This window comes from Conger conger, chromosome 9 (assembly GCF_963514075.1).
Source record: "Conger conger chromosome 9, fConCon1.1, whole genome shotgun sequence".
Taxonomy (NCBI): Eukaryota; Metazoa; Chordata; class Actinopteri; order Anguilliformes; family Congridae; genus Conger; species Conger conger.
Genome location: NC_083768.1, coordinates 29,026,472 through 29,046,527, shown reverse-complemented (window position 1 = coordinate 29,046,527; position 20,056 = coordinate 29,026,472). Strand labels below are relative to the sequence as shown.

At 37.8% G+C, this 20,056-nt stretch overlaps 1 protein-coding gene across 1 annotated transcript in view; it reads left to right on the top strand.

Annotated features, from left to right (window-relative positions):
- The window catches only part of pth1r (parathyroid hormone 1 receptor), an 88,650-nt gene extending 76,149 nt beyond the window's left edge, over nt 1-12,501 (top strand). The window contains exons 8-13 of the mRNA XM_061255099.1: nt 5,794-5,854; nt 6,644-6,710; nt 7,138-7,232; nt 8,257-8,398; nt 9,180-9,221; nt 9,619-12,501. Coding sequence (XP_061111083.1) covers nt 5,794-5,854; nt 6,644-6,710; nt 7,138-7,232; nt 8,257-8,398; nt 9,180-9,221; nt 9,619-9,981 — 770 coding nt within the window. The 3' untranslated portion in view covers nt 9,982-12,501. The remainder of the gene's footprint in view (nt 1-5,793; nt 5,855-6,643; nt 6,711-7,137; nt 7,233-8,256; nt 8,399-9,179; nt 9,222-9,618) is intronic.
- Nucleotides 12,502-20,056: the final 7,555 nt, after the last annotated feature.

The following is a 20,056-nucleotide window of genomic DNA, read 5'->3' as shown; positions in this document are numbered from 1 at the left end:
CTGAAACTGAATGAGCTATTATTTTCCTCTATGCTGATTTTATACTCAGTGCGCCATAAGATGTAAAATGTAAAAGTTTTGACTATGTCTGATAGAAAGCATGAACAAAAGTTGCCAAGAATAAAATAAACACGTGGTGTGTTGTATCACATGCCTGCCATTTCTCAGCATTGATATCTTCACATGACTTCTCCATTGCTTCTGCTTGTAATCAGCCTTGCACATGTGGGTTTCATGGTGGAATCCCAGAATACATTTTTTGAGTGGCCACCCTCAATACACCTTGGCTAAAAGTTTGTAACTTTTTAAATGTATCAGACATTATCAGTATCAGACATTTAAACCAGGGGTGCCCAAATGTTTGCACCCCACTGTATGCATTTAGTTGCTGCTGCATGATTGACAGATTAAATATTTACATTTGCATGCTGGTGTACAGGTTCAGCTAATAGTAGTTACAAGTTGTTACTGAGTGTACACTCACCCAGCACTTTATTAGGAACATTTTTACTGTATTACACCAACTTATTAATGCAAATATCTAATCAGCCAATTGTGTGGCAGCAGTGCAATGCATACAATCATAGATACGGGTCAGGAGCTTCAGTTAATGTTCACATCAACCATCAGAATGGGGAAAAAATGGGATCTAAGTCACTTTGACCGTGGAATGATTGTTGGTGGCAGACAGGGTGGTTTGAGTATCTCAGAACCTGCTGATCTCGTGGAATTTTCACACACACTAGTCTCTAGAGTTTGCAAAGAATGGTGCAAACAAGAGACATCAGAGGAGAATGGCCAGACTGGTCAAAGCTGGTCAAAGCTGACAGGAAGGTGACAGTAATGCAAATAACCACACATTACAACAGTGGTATGCAAAAGAGCATCTCTGAACACACAACGCATCAAAACTCTTAAGTGGATAGGTTACAGCAGTAGAAGTTTAAAAAATAAGTCTACTAAATACCTAATAAAGTGCTCGGTGAGTGTATATTGCACCTGACAATATATAATTGATATTTTCTAAAGATTCATAAAATTTTAGATGGATAAAAATTCATACTCAATTTCTTACCAATGTTGACAGTCTTACTATAAATACTATATTTAATCAAAAGCTGTAAAAAAAGCTTGACTTTGTTCGATGACAGACTTTATAACCCTAACTATAACCCTAAAGGTTAGGATAAAGTCCTCAGGAAAGGATGCTATTATTAAAAGTTGGCTGTACTACTGAATACCATATCAGAGTCAAAATGTCTATCAGTGAGATGGTAGAATCTTGTGTATCCACATTTGCACACAAGAGTGTTCAAAGGAGAAGGGGACACAAGGACAAAGAGATGACAGGCTTTACAGTTCCTGCATTGTACACACTGTGTGAATCAGTTCTACACGCACAGCGCATACAATGTGGATGCTGTTTAGCCCCAATAGCCACCGTTCTGACATTGCATTGTGAGAGACGAGAACCAAATACTTACATTGCAACTTTATTATGGAAATATGCATATCATCACCATGTTACATACACAGTATATGCGGGTATATTATGGTGGTGGCTGACATTTTGTCCTATGAGATTATCAAAGCACAATATCCGAGAGGCAGCCCCCATTGCATCTACATAATGAAGCCCCAGTATTATAATATTCACGCCCTCATACTCTAGTGTGTTATCATGGAAAGCATGGCTTTAGAGCAGTAATCTTGCCATATAGTCATTACTAGGGGATATGAAATATACAATGGGATTAGCTTTTGTGATGTTCTTTGGGAAAAGACTACAATCTGATCTAAAAACAATCATTGTGTTATCTATGGCCATTGAAATGTTTTCTTCTTCATTTGTGCTCAAACACGAATTACACTGATTTATAGCACAGGCATTTCATTCTTTTGCGAGCATGAAACGGTCATGTTATTATCCTTTTGAATTTTATCTTTCCTGATGGACAGGAAAGATAAAAATGCTTTGCAGAAAACAAACACATGATCAATAACTATAACCTCTTAATAGTCTTCCAACTTAAGTGGTCGACCACATTTTGACTTGCAAGCAAGTTGTTGGACTGTTAATATCGAAGGCAATGGTGCATTTGCTATCGAGCTTTTCTTATACCTGGATCCTAGCTATGTGCCTTTCCTGAGCACAGTTTTCCCCCCAGGGATGTACAAAAATGTTTCTAAACCATACATAAAAAAAAGTTGCAGTGTGCGTGCACATGAGCACAAGGACACTCAGAAACAAATACATATGAAATATGAAATATATGAAAATACAATACAGAGGCTCAATGATAGAGCTCAGTTACGACCATGTTTCAATGTAGTCTTCCTTTTCCTCCTTTATGATGCTCCTGCTGCTGTTGCTGCTGCATTGTTATATTCAGGAAGTGTGTGTATATCCTTACATGCACACACTGTCTTACCATATAGACACCATTTCTGCCTCTTCCTTTTTCTCACAGGTTATTGTCTCTCATACTGCTCTGTCTATTTGTGACAGGTGGAAGTAAAATTAAGCATTTGTGCAGCCATTTTTGTGCAAACGTAGAATTATATCACCATCCTTTTGTGCTAAAGAGCTGACTTTCTATTAATTTTGAAAAGGCCAAAACACTGCCTGGCATATTAATAAGCATCATTGAGCAGACTTCTGGAGTCTGGCTGAAAACGATCTGTAAAAATCAATGCGGTCTTCAGACACCCTCATTAAACAAACCAAGAAAAAAAAAGTATATCAGTACCCAAAGTGTTAGCTTTTAAACAGAACAGTTAGAATGATCTAATGATCTGTCATAACATGTATAACTCCAGACTCACTGCCAGAATTGCATTGGTAAATTATCTTGAAGTCATTTTCCACAAGTAATTTATATGTATGAACAATCAGTGCAAAACAGACAGCTCTATGGTTTTCTGGGATATAGAATGTAGTCAGGGCAGTCATATAGGTGGTGCAGCAGGTGCAGTTGCACCAAGGCCCCTGGTTTGCGGGGGACCATGGGAACTGGGGCCCCTGGTCTAGGAGGGCCCATGTCTCTACCTGTCTTATGTCAGTACGTCCATTTTTTTTTACAGGTCTTTATATTTGAACCACTTACTGAAAAATAACAGGACTATGTGCGCTTTTATAGTAGTGTGTGCTTATATATCCTTAAATAAGCAAACTCGTCTGGGGTCGTGGTTATTACAATTACGTGGTTATTTCTTTGTACAATATGTTATCATGCTAAATTCCGTGTGTCTATTTTACAGAAAAAAGGCTCTAATGTATTAACTACTGAATTAAATAACTTGTGGCAGGCTAATTATTTTCTGATATGCCAAGAGTGTTGCTGGGGAATATGTTTGCTGTTTTCCAATGTGAACTGTCTTGATCATGTGTTGATATTAGCTAGTCTAGTGCGTAAAATATTGAGCGCCATTTAGCTGCTTAGTGTGAAAATGCCCTTGAAGCACAAAAGTGGGTCGCAGAAAAGAAAGGATAAAAAAGGACCAGGGGGAAAAGGTTGCAAAACTACTTTAACTGGACGGCTTTTTTGAAAAATAATTGCTGAACTGCTACCGTGTTCCCATTAGCAGCTGCCCATCGCAATCATTGCACCCGACTGCAGCGAAACTTTGCAAGTAGGATAGCTAGATATAACGTTAGCCTACTGTACTTTTTCAGGAGAAAATTTGGCTACATTTGCCTGAAAAGTGAAAGTTTTCTAGCAACTAGGACGTAGCCATCCTATATCCAGGTAAACCCTGAGCTGTATTGCTGTTAACCTAGTCCGTCTAGATGTCAAAACGTCTCTCAATTTCTTACTTTGCTCAATCTTGTAATCATTAATTAAAATGAGTCATAAGTCCGTAAATGTACTTCACTGGCATTGCATTTAAATTACCTAGGAAACTGCTGACTCTCGCAGCAGTTACCGTGAATTCGACTTGTTTGTTCAATTGTTGGACTGGTTTTCTGCTGTAACCTTAGCGTTCCACCAATGTTAAGTCAGGGTGCTGTTTTAAAAAACGTTGTTATATCGAGAGTATGAATTGCCTCCCTTAATTAAGAGGAAGCGTCCGAATAGGTCCGTTTAGTTTTTATCAACTGGAGTTACATCCATAATAAGTACCTGCAATAAATATAAATATACTGTTATTTTTTTAATAATAATGACAAGTTGAAAGATAAAACAAAAGCAATTAAAATAAATGATTTTCATATATTAATCCATATTTTTATTGAATTAGGCATAAGAACAATACATTCAGTGAATTATACGAATACATTACATTATTGGCATTTGGCAGACACTCTTATCCAGAGCGACGTACAGTTGATTAGACTAAACAGGAGACAATCCTTCCCAGGAGCAAGGGCCTTGTTGTGGCTACAGCAGGATTAACCATAACCACTACGCTACAGGGCGCCCCTGTAGCATAGGCCTAAGCTTTAGTTATGTCAACATCCCAACTATTGTTAGTTGATTTGTTGACTTGTTGATTTGATTCTATGACCATCCACGTTGGTCCATGGTTCCGTCTTGATTAATACAAATGTTCTAAAGTATCGCAAACGATCTAGCCTGTGTCCCAATAACCAAAGTTACTAATGAGCCAAGTAAAATCCAAAGTATTGTCTTTAAAATATCTGTCTAATGGTGCTGTGTGTGTGCGCGTGCGCGTGCCTGTGCCTGCATCTTGGTTGACATTTTTTGTCAGAGGAAGGACCCATAAAAAATCTTGCACGGGGCCCATCCTAAATAGCTGCCAGTGAATGTAGTGTATCATAATGCTTGGCAAGCTGTCTACTACTATGATTAAGAACATAAGAGTTCCACAGGGCTGTGTCCTGAGGCCTATACATAGATTTTACTCAGTTGGTTCGGCCATCATGAAACTTTCTAAGCTTTCATCGCATTTCTACTGTATGTACAGTGCAGTTCATAAGTATTTGGACAATTCAATTAAATGCCTCCAAACTCATTGGATCTGGTTCTGGTTCTCAGCTCTGGTCCTTATTTTGACAATCGCCAATAACAGATTCCAAAGGCAATCAGAAGCCAAGAATCAAGACTAGATACTCTTTCTTATACCTGCAGCAATCAGAACCAGCTAAGACATTGTCCAATTAATTTTGGCCCCAAAAAATGTGTGGGAGGGGGGGCTATGTATAAAAAGGGATGTAATGCCGATTTGGATATACATACCCTCAAATTGAAGGTGGCAGTCTGCACTTTAACCTCAAATACATTGTTTAATTTCAAATCCACTATGCTGGAGTACGGAGTATAAGATTGAGCCCTCAGTCTCACCCATACGAGTACCTCATCTTGTTGCAACCATGTCATCGTTCATGCTACAAATGCTACTGAAAAAGACTAATTTCTGTGTATTTACTGAAATATACTCAGTTGAAGTATGACTGTTTCTCCGAGAGTACTGGTTGACTTAATAAGAGCTTTACACAAATGGTTTGTAAAAATAGCAACAGAATGTCTTTACTCCAGCTGTACTTTAGCTGTCAACTCTTAATTGCTGTTCTGTTGGTTTAAGATGAGAAATGTCTCCTTCAGTCTTGTTTCGGAGTGCCACAGAAGCTACTGCTTTGGTATAATTTATCTTACTAATGTCTTTTCTGTCATGTCTATTGGATCCGATGTCAGCTCCTCTAAAGTAAATGGCCCCAAGGGAACTGCAACTGGGAATTCTGTCAAGTCTGCACACCTGTTCACAGAATTATATTATCATAACAGCAGTGCGATTTGACTATAACTCCTCATATTATGTTCTGTTTTCCAGGGGTTCCAGCTGTATTTGTGATGGTGTGGGCAAGCGTCAGAGCCACTCTGGCAGATACAGAGTGAGTAACAAAGAGCTCATCACAGCATTTCTGAATATAAAGAAAAACACTGTATTATCCGGAGAAATAAAAATAGCCATGGTACATAGTCCCATTGCTCAAGGGCAAGAAAAGTCAGTCAGAAAAGGTATTATATACCATGTAGTATGTAATTTATAATCAAGAAAGTGCATGCCCGTAAGTACAGACACTAAGTACATAGTTATCTGATGCTGCACTTAACAATAACATTACGTCACTCACCAAAATTCAGTAAGTGTAGAGACCTATTTCATATCAGATTCACACAGAAAATAAGACGAAACAAAAATAATTCCAGTACTTGTGTGAGCGAGGCCTGTTGACTTCCCCTACAAATAATGACCTCCATCATAGGTCAATCAAAAACGATTACACAGGATGAGAACCTATTGACCTTGTGGAGCTCCAGGATGAAAGCCCGATAATATAGTTATGACTGTTTAAGTGGTTGCTGAGACATGCAGTTTGGGACCTGCAGCTTCAGCTGTGACTTCTGCAATTGCATCTCTGTTGTTTATCCTCTATAATCTCAGAGTCTAACCACCATTCATAATCCAGCTATTATGAATGGCTAATGCATGTAAGCGTTTGTCTGGATAAGCAAATGAATACTCATGTAATCTTTCATTGTTTTATTCATATTGATTCATCAATTGTTGAGACACGATTCAGTACCAGTGGTAAAATTTGGCCAAACTTGGGAATTTGGCAAGGTAAGTGGTCCATTCGCACAGTGGGCTCATAAATGTTGGATTAATCTCTTTACAGATGTTGGGATCTCAGTGCAGGAAACCTTAAATGGATTGTCCAAGTTCCAATTTTGGCTGCCATAGTGGTGAGTGTGAAGCCTGAGATTGTCCTACTCAACAATAGATAGTTATACATTTTAAAATAAAATTGACCATATTGGTCGCACTTTACAATAAGGTTACATGAATTGGCATTAACTAATGTTGTTGATAATCATGAATATGCGAGTCATATTGTTTGTGCAATGCATGTGGACATCAGGATGACGTGAAATGTTTTATTTATTATTAATTTTTGCATTGTTATTCTTCTGGCAACAGGTTGACATATTTACATATTTGCACTCATATTAAAATATGTATGTGAAAAGCATTTGAAACCCATTTACTGACCTGTTGTCAATTCCGTTATGACTCGGACCTTGGCGTAGACTACATTGTGCAATTCATCACCATTAAAATGAATTTAAATCAAGCAAGCTTATCTTTTTTGTGTTTTTTTTATTTTCCCAGGTGAATTTTGTATTATTCTTGAATATTATCAGAGTTCTGGCAACGAAATTGAGAGAGACGAATGCAGGCAGGTGTGACACCAGGCAACAGTATCGGTAAGAGGTTTTGACTGGAGTTTTTTTATTTTAATTCTTCAATGGAAAGGAAATTAATTTTTTACTTATCTTACTTTAATTGTTCACAGAAAGCAGCTCAAAATTGCCACTGTGAAGGCCCACTGTGGCCTGGGTTGCTGGGTTGGCTTTATGGGGGACATAATGACTAGAATGAGGTATCTACATGCTCTAAGGATTTGTGGATCAGTGAAGAAAGCTCTGTTCCGGCTCTGCTGAATAAGTTATTGTTGATGGTATTCATACATTATCAAGAGTAGTCCAGTCTTTGCGTCATCAGCATAGTATATACTGTACACAAGTCTTTCACATTTAATAAATAATATATCATGCATGTGCATTCACCCAAGTCCCTTTTATTTTGACATGAATGGATAGCACTACCTCTGAAGTACTGTTCTTCCTCAATCTTCACATCCCCCTCCAGCATTCAACCTGTTCAGTCCATTTCCTTTGTCCTCCATATGCACTTATCTGCACTCTCTGGAGTCTCAAAGGGCTCATCCAGTGTTTTATAAAAATGCTTCAAAACCATCACTTCCAAAGACAGAGGGTCAGAAATCATCCTGCTGAACACTGGAACAGCCTCTTCCTCCTTCGTCATCTATTCAAAAACTCTCTTCTCAAACTCATAGTTTTCATTATGTATCATTTAGTAATCTTTTCACTATAAAACTATAAAAATAAAGTAAACTTTTATTTTTTGTCATATAATTATGAATAAGATATAAGTTATTGGTTATATGGCTGTTAGGTACATGTAGGTTCACACATACTAGGTTTTTGAACAAGCAATTTTTCAGTAAGGATATTGCAATATTAACAATCAACATATTGACAATATTCCAATACTGTCCCTCTGTTCTCTGTGCTAATTACAAGTCCATCACTTGAATCTGATCTCTCACATATACGTTTTTCATCATTTCCCACGATTGAATAATATGAGTGACATTTCCAGGACATAAGAAGCTTTCAATGTTTGTATTGTCTACTGTCCCTACAGGAAGCTGTTGAAATCCACGCTGGTCCTCATGCCTCTGTTTGGAGTCCATTACATTGTTTTCATGGCCATGCCCTACACAGAAGTCTCAGGAGTCCCTTGGCAGATACAGATGCATTACGAGATGCTCTTCAATTCATTTCAGGTACTCAATAAAACTCGCTCATTTAGCAGTGAGGGGGTGGGTAACCCTGCTCCTGGACTGCCAGTGCCATTTCTGCCATTTTATCTTCCATCTGAGTTTGATCACAAGATGTTGAACAGTCTGTGCCTGAATGGCGAAACACTGAGCATATGGGCACCTGCTTTAAATCAATCCCATTATGCAGCTAGAAGTTGAGATGGAGCAAAAGCTAGGAACATCTCTGGCACTCCATGACTCCCCTGCAACAGACAATTTAATCCAGTGACCTTAAAGGCCATTGGGTAACACTACAGATGACAGTGTTTTTATTTACATATTATTAAATTATTGTACATTTGTTATTAAGAGAAATGTCAGGTTGGCCAGAAGAAAAGAAACTGGCATAGCTTTTAAAAAGAAAGTGCACTGTTGAATATGCCTTGGAGCTTTAAATCTTGAGTGAAGATGATCAACACTGTCAAATCAGAAAATAATTATATTGTGTTGTAAGTAAATAATTCATTACAAATGAATGAAAATAAATAACATGAAATTAATTCAGGTTAAAAAAATCAACTCATGTGGACAAATTGTTTTTCATAGTTCACTGGGACTGATGAAAGCAGCTAATGGAAAAATGGTTGACAGCAAAGCCATGCTAATCAGAGGGCTTAATGCTTTGCATTGCAAAAATCCTCAGTGTTTTACCAGGTCATATCACAAGTGATGTAGTTTTGCATACAATATATTGCATACAATGTACATAGTTCCATGCACATAATTATGTGTTTCTCTCTTGTAGGGATTCTTTGTGGCAATAATATATTGCTTCTGCAATGGTGAAGTAAGTGCACACATTTTTCTGTCTTTCAATTTTACCTCAGATGTAAAGTTTCAGTTTGGATAACCATTCATCCTCTCCATAATAAATACCACACACCCACAGAACATCTAATTTCTCTTAATAAATTTGAACATTTCTAACCTCCTTCTGTCACGCAAAGCTATTAAGTTTTAAGTTTGCTAAGAGAAAGACAAAATCTATAGCATTAAAGTGGGAAAATAGCTGCTGATGTTTAATACAGGGAAAATGCTAATGGGGAAGAAATTGCAGAGTGAAAGCAACAATGATTGCACTGCAAATAGCATCAACATTTGTCAAGCTCCTAAGAACCTTGTTATGAAAACTGTTATCTTTCTAGTGTCGATTGATTTACATTCTTTTTCTGTTTCTGTTTTAGGTCCAGGCGGAAATTAAAAAGTCCTGGAGCAGGAGAACTCTGGCCTTGGACTTTAAGAGGAAAGCACGGAGCGGCAGCAACACGTACAGCTATGGCCCCATGGTCTCACACACCAGTGTGACCAATGTGACGGCCAGGGGTCCCCTGGCCCTGCACCTCACCACCCGGCTGGGGCCCGTGTCCATAAACGGCCACCGCAACCTCCCGGGCTACGTGAAGAATGGCTCCGTCTCGGAGAACTCCATCCCTTCCACGGGCCAGGAGGCACACATCCCTGAGGAGGAACACCCGAACGGGGCTGGGCCTGCTGAGGAGGAGAAGCCTGCTCCACTGGTGGAGGAGGAGAGGGAGACAGTCATGTGACCTCCTGAGCCACAGTTTTAATGTTGGTGGCTGTTGGACTATTGAATAAACATGAAAAGGAGTAGCGTACTTTTTTCTCAGGACACTGTACAAAGATGCCGTCACCAAAACTGTCATCTCTGAAGCACGATTTGAAGGAGGATGTTGCGAACCCGAGAGGTAGAAAGCATTCCGCTTGGCAAACTGTGTGGTCAGTCATTTGTGAACCGTGTAAACAGTAGCGGATTACAGGTTTTTCTTGCGCTCCACCAGTAACACGAGGATCAATCAGGTCAATAACGAACATAAAAACAAACAGGTAGCCTGTGATGTGGCACTTTTGCACACCTATTCACCTTTTCCACTTACTTTAGTGTGTTGCAAAGGCTTTGATTCTGTAATGGCTGTATACAATGGCGTGGGTATTTTATGTGAAATCTGTCATGTTTGCCAGATTCTGGACTGCAACTGGGCGAAGTTTACCAAGCCCAATTCAGTCGTATCCCTCTCAGGCCTAAAACGAATGGACAAAATTATTTTAAAAAACACACAAAGCACCACTGTTCGCATGTTATTTTAGTTGTGGTTATTGATCGGAAGTTTCTGTTCTGTTCTTCACTGTTGGGACCAACGGAAAAGGCTACTAATTGTTTGGAGACTGTCACAAACGCAGGAGACAGACCATTGCTGCCTGATAGACCTTTGAGTGACAGATAATCTTTCTGTGTTCAGTTCCATAGGATTCTTGCCATATAATTGGCCTCAGTGGAAAACGGGCACAGTGGTTCTGACTCATTGCTCCCCAGACTTACAGTAACCACAGAACTTGGACTAGAGCTTTGAAAGAAGTGCCCATCCTGGCAGACATCAAGTCCGAGGGCTTGCATCGGAAGACTTTGAAAATGGGATGGAAGGACATCAACAAAGCTTGCATCACTATCAGCTGAGAAAGTGTGAAGAATGGTGTTGTTACCTGTGGGATGGTGTCCCATGTAAGACATTGTCACGTGCTGACATGCAGTTTTTCAGGGCTTTTTGGGAATTTTTGAACTTTAGTCATTTGCAGCAGGGGTAAGAGGAATCATGTATGTTAAATTCACTGCCAGATTTGGATGGTTTTAGATATTTATCAAAGTTCTTGGCCAAAGAGGGTTTGAAGCTTAAGAACAACTCATTTTAAAAATACAGATTATTATATTGACATGGTGCATTCCATTTCTATTACATTAGAGTTAAAAACATAGATGAGAATATAATATTTGAAATGTGGTCAGTATTAGATTTACATTGCACTAAATTTAGTACAGATTTGTTGTTGTGGCTACAAAGTACAAAGAAGGCATGTGATATTTGAAGCCTACTGACAATAAAACAGCCAAAATAAATTATTACAGTCCATATTTCAGCATTATCAGGTAGCTGGTCAAACAAATTAGCAAAACATCAGGATGCTCAAACCAGTGCTTGAACATTTTAAATACTGAAGCATGTATTGCAAGTAAGAATATGAAAATAAAATATGAAAGATTGTAATGAGTTATTACAGGTACACTACATTGTAAAATATATTTAAAAAAATAGTATTTCCCAGAACAAATATCAGAATTTATTTGAATAGGAGGAATGGCACACATATTTAGTATATTCCAGTGTTATGCTGCTTTCTTGTATATATGTTAAATACTTTCCATTGAATATAAGTCACAATGTTTACAAAAAAATCCATCTAGTTGTGATATGAAGAGCATTCACATGTTGGAGTACGAGTATGGTGGTGCACAGTTATGAATACTGGAAAGTAATGTGGAAGAGAAAAAATGTACAGCAGGCTATATCTTAAAGATTTTGTTTACTTTTTAACACAGTCACAAAATGTAATTTGTAGAGGTGCTTTTGTGGTATTATATACAGTAAATTAATGTCTTAATAATGTTGGATGATGTTGTATATTAAGAGTAACTATTCATTTAAAATGGTTTTTGGATAATTTGTCAATGTAACGTGAACAAAAAAATAAACACAGATTTGAAAGAATGTTCAAAGTAAGATCAAAACACTCATTTGTATTTGCAACATGCATACTGTATGTTTGAAAGATCTATGGTCTATTTATCATTTCAGCAATTGGAGAGAAATCCTCACATTTTAACCAATAACCATGTGGAAATATTAACAAATGTCTCTCTAATGCATCTAAATATAATGTATGTATAATATATTATTGAACTCAATTTCTTATGAAAGAATATTTAGAACTTGTCTCTGTTGGTGCACAAAAAATAAAGTAATAATCCTGGGCCAAATCAATTTTAGTCTGCTGCAATGGGTTTCCTAATACTATTTGGTGTCTCTTCAAATTGAAACTATTGGCAAAATTACTGGAACAATTTTAAATGGCAATTTAAAAAAATAACACATTAAATATTTTCAACATGATCATATTTAAGCACTTTAACTCCCCCTGATATGTACTATTGATTGTATCATGTATACTGATTGTGTATGTATTCAGTCAGTAAAATATCATGGAGATTCTACTGATGTGATTTTGTTGTTGAGTCTTTTTTTCCCCCCGTGTTGTTATAAAACGCTATGCGTGGCCGCAGTATAGAGCTGCAGACCTGTGGTCTCGCAGAGCACACTGATGGGAAATTAGACGTCATAAACCCATGTTTTCAAGGTATTTAGTTGCAGGTGTTAAATTACAGGAGCATCCATTTTTATTTTCTTTTGAAGGGGGTGGGGCGTGTATTAAGAAAAACACCTTGAATTACACTACAGAGATTTTTATTCTTACCAAGGAAAGGGTGGATGGTTAGAACTGGAACTCAGACTGTCAGGTCAATTAGAATAATAGATTGAATCTTTTTTTTTTTATATATACATATAACAATCATATTATAGTGAGCGTGTAGGACTTCCATTCTATTCAGTATAGCAAACGTTGAACCTCATTATTATCATATCAGTTATTATTATCATTATCATAACAGTGCAATGTTAATAACGTATAATAATATATGTAGCTAGTTAACTTTAGTTAGCTGGCTACTGTAGCTCTAGTTCAATGTAATTGCAATCTCTAACGTTAGCTAACTTATATTGGGTGTGATCTAGATAACTAGCTGTAACATGATATGGCCGCACCTACAGTGAAGGTTAACATAGTCTAATAAATTGTCCCTTTCATAATTAGTTTGTGTAATCCAAATTGTCTGTCCTGTTCAACTAGCCAAACTAGCCAATACCGATGTGTTCAATTCATTTTCATGAGTAATGTACAGCATAGCGAGTAAGTGACTTAGATCCAACAACAGCTATTCTACCTATTTTAGCTAGGTTAGCAAAATATATGGTGTTAGCTCAAACTTCACATTAGCTCAAACATCACATACTCTGTACTTAGCTCAAACATCACATACTCTGTACAGACTCTGTCAGTTTACATGCTAACACCCTATGCTACCACATACTGTTGTATGCTCATGATCTAGCCTAACATTACACATGTCTAGCTCTAGCTAAATGCATATTATAGTGATACATGCTAGCTATGAAAAGAACTTTTGGTTGAGGACAGACCGTAGAAGGTTGAGAATCCACTTTTGGCCAGTAAATGGGATCAGCGTATGAGAAATTGGATTTTCTTTACTTAAATTAGCTAGTGGATAGATATTTCACTGTTCTCAGCGAAGGGTTTTATTTTTAAATGCAATACAATGACCCATCAACTATTAATTGAACATCCCAGTGTAAAAACGAAGGAAATTAATCACAAAAAATACCTTGATGGAGAGCAGGCTGATGTTAGGGCTGATTAATTTAATTTCCTATCTTTTGAGGCTTTCAGCAAATTAAATGTTACACTTAAAACATCCATCCATCCATCCATCCATTATCTTAACCCGCTTATCCTGAACAGGGTCGCAGGGGGGCTGGAGCCTATCCCAGCATACATTGGGCGAAAGGCAGGAATACACCCTGGACAGGTCGCCAGTCCATCACAGGGCACACCATTCACTCACACACTCGTAACCACGGGCAATTTAGACTCTCCAGTCAGCCTAACCTGCATGTCTTTGGACTGTGGGAGGAAACCAGAGTACCCAGAGGAAACCCTCGCTCATTATAATATCCTCCTCTCACACAGCCAAGAATCCTGGGGTGACCCTTGGTGACCATCTCAGCCTTGCTCCATGCATATCATCTACTGCCAGAACCTGCAGGTTCTTTCTCCAAAACATACACCGTTTCTGTCATCTCCTGATGGAGAAAGCTACCGAGCTCCTCGTCCAGGCATTCGTCACCTCCCAACAGGATTACTGCAACTCCTCCTCTCCTGCTGGTCTCCAAGCTTGTGCCATCAAGCCCCTCCAGTTGGTCCAGAATTCTGCAGCCTGCCTGACCACCAGTCAGCTCAGTTGGCTCATATCACCCCACTTTTTGCCTTCCACTGGCACGCATCTGCTTCGAGGCGCAAGTGTTGGCATTTCAGGGTGCTAAGGGGACTGACCCACAGTACATCCAAACTGTAATTGCTCCCTACACCCCAGCAAGACCATCATTACGAGCACCAGATGGTTGAGCTGCATGTTCACATCTGTTCTCTGTTCTGGTTCCTCAGTGGTGGAATGATCTCTTTTCAGACTGTACCTTTTCACTTGTTGAGGAACTTATGGACTTAAGTCGCCTTGGGTTAAAAGAACAACCAAAACAAACGAAGGTCATTCTATGTAGTCTTCCATTACCACCACTTGTTCTACTTGTTCTGGTTCAGTTGTTTGACGACAACCATTACATTTACCTTTTCACATTTTCTTTTGTTTGTTTACAATTGTCAACACATAACGCTCCAAAAATGTCCAAACCCATACAGTCACTCACTGACCCATATATTCCTGTTTGGATTGAAATTATGAACTCTGAATGACCACTTGAAATGAAAATATAATTATATTGAAAAATATAGCAATAGATCTGCATATGTCCTGCCATGCAGAATTTGGATTTATGATGATTAATCACAGCTAGATCACAGTTCCAGGGTTGTTTTATATGGTGTTTGTTTTAAATGGATGTAGGAGCATTTGAAATATTACACTGGCAAATGTACTAATCTCAAAAAAAGAAAAAGAAAAGAAAAGAAACTTGGGGGTTGTTAAAAGGAACTTTGATTAGGGTCATATAAACTACAATCTTAAATTTTAAAATAATTTTAAAATAATTGTTTTGTAAAATCCTAAAATCCCCCTTGCAGTAAATACAAATATGCCAGGTGCATTGCTGAAAACAAGGTAATAGCTTTAATTAGCAAGGTGGCATTGTTGGACTGAGACTAAAGACATTTGCATGCTGGCAAGTGATAAAGGATAGTGATTGTGCTCTCGTATCTGTTCACTGTACGCTCCATAAATTGCAATGCACTACTTTTAAATATAGCAAGGGAATTGATGTGTGGGTAGAAGTGGGTAAAAGATTTGGATTATCTTCCTGTGAAAAAAAAAAGTTTAAAGCAAAATGGAAAGATTACAAATTTCTCGGTGTGCCGAACACTGCGTCAAATCGCATTTCGACAATTTGGAAACACAGAATATACTGTGTGGGCCATCCCCAAGTGACCAAATGGAGAAATGAAAAATATTCTTGGAATTCAAATACTGGGTTGTGCTAGAGCAGGGCAATTGAAGATAATCACCATCCATTACCTGACTCAGGCTGCTGCCTGTATTTACTTATGATGGTTTGCTGATCTACCTATGAGTTGCAGGCAGCTATCGAATACAAATGATTTCCAGCCAAGTATTACATTTTATTATTTTATTTCAGATTATTTTTATTTGTTAAATTACATTTAGTCCTCTAGAATGGGGAACAATACATAAAAAGGGCAAATGTTGATATACATACAGTCAGGTCCAGAATTATTGGCACCCTTGATGAAAATGAGCAAAAAAGGCTGTATAAAATAAACAACAGAGATAATGAGCATGTCCAAACATATGGGAAGACTATATACTTTTATCCTAATGCCCCTCTTTTCTTATTATTGAGTAATACTATTTCCTATGAAAAATATAGGTGTCAAAATTATTGGCACCCTTAAAGATTATTTTAAATAAGTTAAATCTGCAGTAAAATTCTACTTATTTAAGTTAATCTCAGTCTTAAGGAACTGTATTGTGGCCTTCCATCACTTCCTGTTTCCCTAGGGTATAAAAATGAGGTAACACACATGTAAAATCCCTTTGTCATCCATCACCATGGGGAAAGTTGAACTGTCAAATCAAAAGAGACAGATGTTTGTTGACTTACACAAGTCAGGTAATGGGTACAAAAAAATACATAAACACTAACCACTGTTAGGGCAATAATCAAAAAGTTTCAAACATCTGGAACAGTTGCAAACTTGCCAGGAATAGGACGCAAGTGCATGTTGCCCCCATGCACAGTGAGGAATATGGTGAGGGAGGCAAAGAAGAACTGCAGACTTTAGTGGCGTCTTGGGGTCACAAAGTCTCAAAATCAACCATAAGATGCCACCTCCACACCAACAGGCTCTTTGGAAGGGTTGCACGAAGAAAGCCCTTACTGAGAGCAACCAACAAATTCAAGCGTCTGGCGAAACGCCATTGGAACTATTACTGGAACAGGGTGCTATGGTCAGATGAGACCAAAATGTAACTTTTTGGCCATGTACACCGTCGGCATGTTTGGTGCCAAAAAAGGGATGGATACAAGGAAAAGCACCGCAAACCTACCGTCAAATATGGTGGTGGATCATTGATGCTTTGGGGCTGTTTTGCTGCCAGTGGTCCAGTGGCTCTTTTTAAGATCAATGGCATAATGCATTCCACCAAGTACCAGGACATTTTAGCCAAAAACCTGGTTGCCTCTGTCAGGAAGCTGAGTTTTGGCCATAGGTGGACCTTCCAACAAGACAATGACCCCAAACATACTTCAAAATCAACACAGAAATGGTTCCGTGAAAACAAAATCAATGTTTTGCAAAGGCCATCACAGTCTCCGGACTTAAACCCTATGGAAAACATTCTGAATTGGTCTGAATTGAAGAGGGCAGTCCATAAACGCAAACCTAAGGATATGAAGGATCTTGAAAAGTTCTGCTTGGAGGAATGGTCCAAGATCCCTCCAAATGTGTTCTCCAACCTTATTAAACATTATAGAAATAGGCTCAGTTCCGTTATCCTTATCCTTGCCTTTTTTTTGGAAATAAATTTCCAGTTTGAAAAAATGTGTAATTTTGGTCGATTCCGTTGAATCATTAATAAAGTAAAATATTTTCCGCAGGAAAATTACAATATATCTGAGTAATGGTATTATTTGTTCTACAGTCTTTTTTGCTAATTTTCATCAAGGGTGCCAATAATGCACGATACTGTACATTTCCAGTATATGAATGTATTAGGCATGTGTATGTATTACCTAAAAAAATAAATAATACAAAGAATGGAAGTAGTTATCATCAACCCCTGCTACAAGTGGCCTGAGGTCACCCCATATACACAAATGCACAAAATAGAAAATTACTTTGAATTCATGATCACTTTAAAAAAGGACTATATGGACAATAAACAGATCTTTACCATTATTGACAGGAAAGTATTATTTTATTTTGTCATGAACCTTTCAATGTTAAGCCATGAATATCATTGCTACATTGTTGTTACACTGTAACTAATAGAAATATAGACTGTGACATACAGATACAGTAGGAAATGGAAATTGAATTAGAAATCATAGTAGTTTCAACTATGAATAGGAATATTTATTTACATACTCGTTATGCATTTACTTGTATTAAATATGAAACCATAACACTTACCACACAGTAACATCAAGCATTTAATAACAAGCCACATTCTGGCGTGCCATAGATATGTACATATGGAATTTAAATGGATGGTAAGCATTCTTTAAAACAATGCCATGAACTGGTTTGGAAGAAATTATCGTGAAACAATAGTTTCATAGTGCAAGTTTAACCTCCTGGATCTGGAACAAAATTAAAACCAGTTAGTCCCAATGACTGCATCCTAGCCAGCTCATTGGTTTACAGTAGTCTCCTGTTGGACACAGTTCAGAATTCTTCACATGCCTCCCACATAAATTTATGTATTTCCTAAACCTGCTGCTGACCGTGTCTTCAGAAGGAATAACGGATACTCAGAACCCAAAGCCAAGCCGACTCGACCTCTAGGAGCAGAGGGCGATTCCGCGGCAATCACCCACAGATAGCCGAAGGGGATCAACTCATTAAAGAGCCTTTACGTGTAAGAGGGAGTAAAGTTTACAGAAGTGCAATAGCCTGGCGGAAGAAAGCCATTGATTCTGCTCACCTAATCACTTGTCAAGAGGGCAAGTTCAGTCTGTTCTGTTTTCTCATTGCCTTTTGTTGACATCTCCTCTCCAGCAAACTGCTTAGCAATCTGGCATAATAGAGAGATGGTACCAAGAAGTTTCTATTTAGATGCATGTTTCCTAATAAACACCAGCTCTGTTGCTGGCCTGCATTCCTGTGTTTGATGCATTTGTAGTGTATCTCTACACTATCCTCCTGAGTGCCACACTTGGCATGAGTTAATGTGAAAAGAAACAACGTATAGAGACCCAGATGAAACTCTGGATTGCTGTAGACTCAGGTGATATAGTTTAAAGAGCATAATCATATAAGTACAGCATAGTACATATTTGAGTTGTAGAATTGAAAGAGGCAGTGGTAGCATCATTATACATGTAGACTCGATCGTTAATCTACAGTATCTGCATAGCACTATAGAGTTCTTCTGGAATAGTGCCCCTCTTCAGTATCATAACACCTATACAGAGCATTGCACATTGCACAGATTATTTTATACCTATACATGGTTATACCTGTCACCATTATACCTGTATACTAACATTAAACCACCAATATACGTCAAATCACCTGAATGGTAGCCAGCTAAGTCGGTTAACCATCAAGCAAAGGAGATTTCAAAATTGGGGCAGGAATGTTGCTAGTACATAAAAATAATTTCAATAATTCATACTGAGTATTCATATTACCACAGCTTCAATCTTATTAACCCTTTGCATATCTTATGAACACAAATAGGGGATGCAAATCTGCTTCCATACAGATGAGCCTGTTTGATATATCTTTAAAAAGATACTCTTTATTCAACATTTAATTCTGTTGCATTAGATTGTGTGGCTATAAGTGACCGTTGATTGAGCCAGGTCTTTTTAAGAGTATTAGCCTCTGTTTGGTTCAGGACAAAAACATATCACATCACTTCATTGTAGCAATTAATCTAGAGAAACATTTATAGACAGAACAAAGATAATATGAATTTGTTTGACACAAAATATCTGAACAATGTCTGCTTTGAAAATGAAATGGAACATCAATCAAATTGAATGTTATGAATTCATTTTCAAAATGACTCACTCAGCTTGTAGTATAATTATTTTTACAACCTTTGCATCAAAATGTTATTCCACTGATTGAAAAACAAGGATGCTGACTAACTTGACTGACTGAAGTTATACAGTTATCTGATGAGTCCACATGAATTGCAAATCATACATATTTTGTCAGAAAACATACATTTTAAGAAAACATAAACACATCTTTGATCTTTGGGGCTTGTTCCACAAAGTAGGATTATTGTTAGCTAGATTACTGCACAAAGTAAAACATGTTAAACTTTTTACTTTAGATTTAGACGTAGTCCGGGTTTAATTCAGTGCAGTTACAGTATCCGGCTCAATCTGTAATCCTGCTTTGCGTATGCAGGCCCCAGTTGATTGTCAACAGCACAATGCAATCACATCTTAAACTTGATATGCCACTAATCAAATTTTAGCCTGGTACTTTTGAAAACCACTGTAATACAGTACATCGAAGGAAAAGAAGGTATACTGCAATCAACCCTATAATTCTGTGAATTAAAGGTTTGTGCTTTTGATTATTTTGTTATTTTTGCATTAAAAATAACACAACGTGAGCAATGCTTTGCAATCATACCTTATTGTACATTAGATTGAAGCCAAAATGTTGGTTTTAAAAAACAAATTTCACCTTTCAAACACT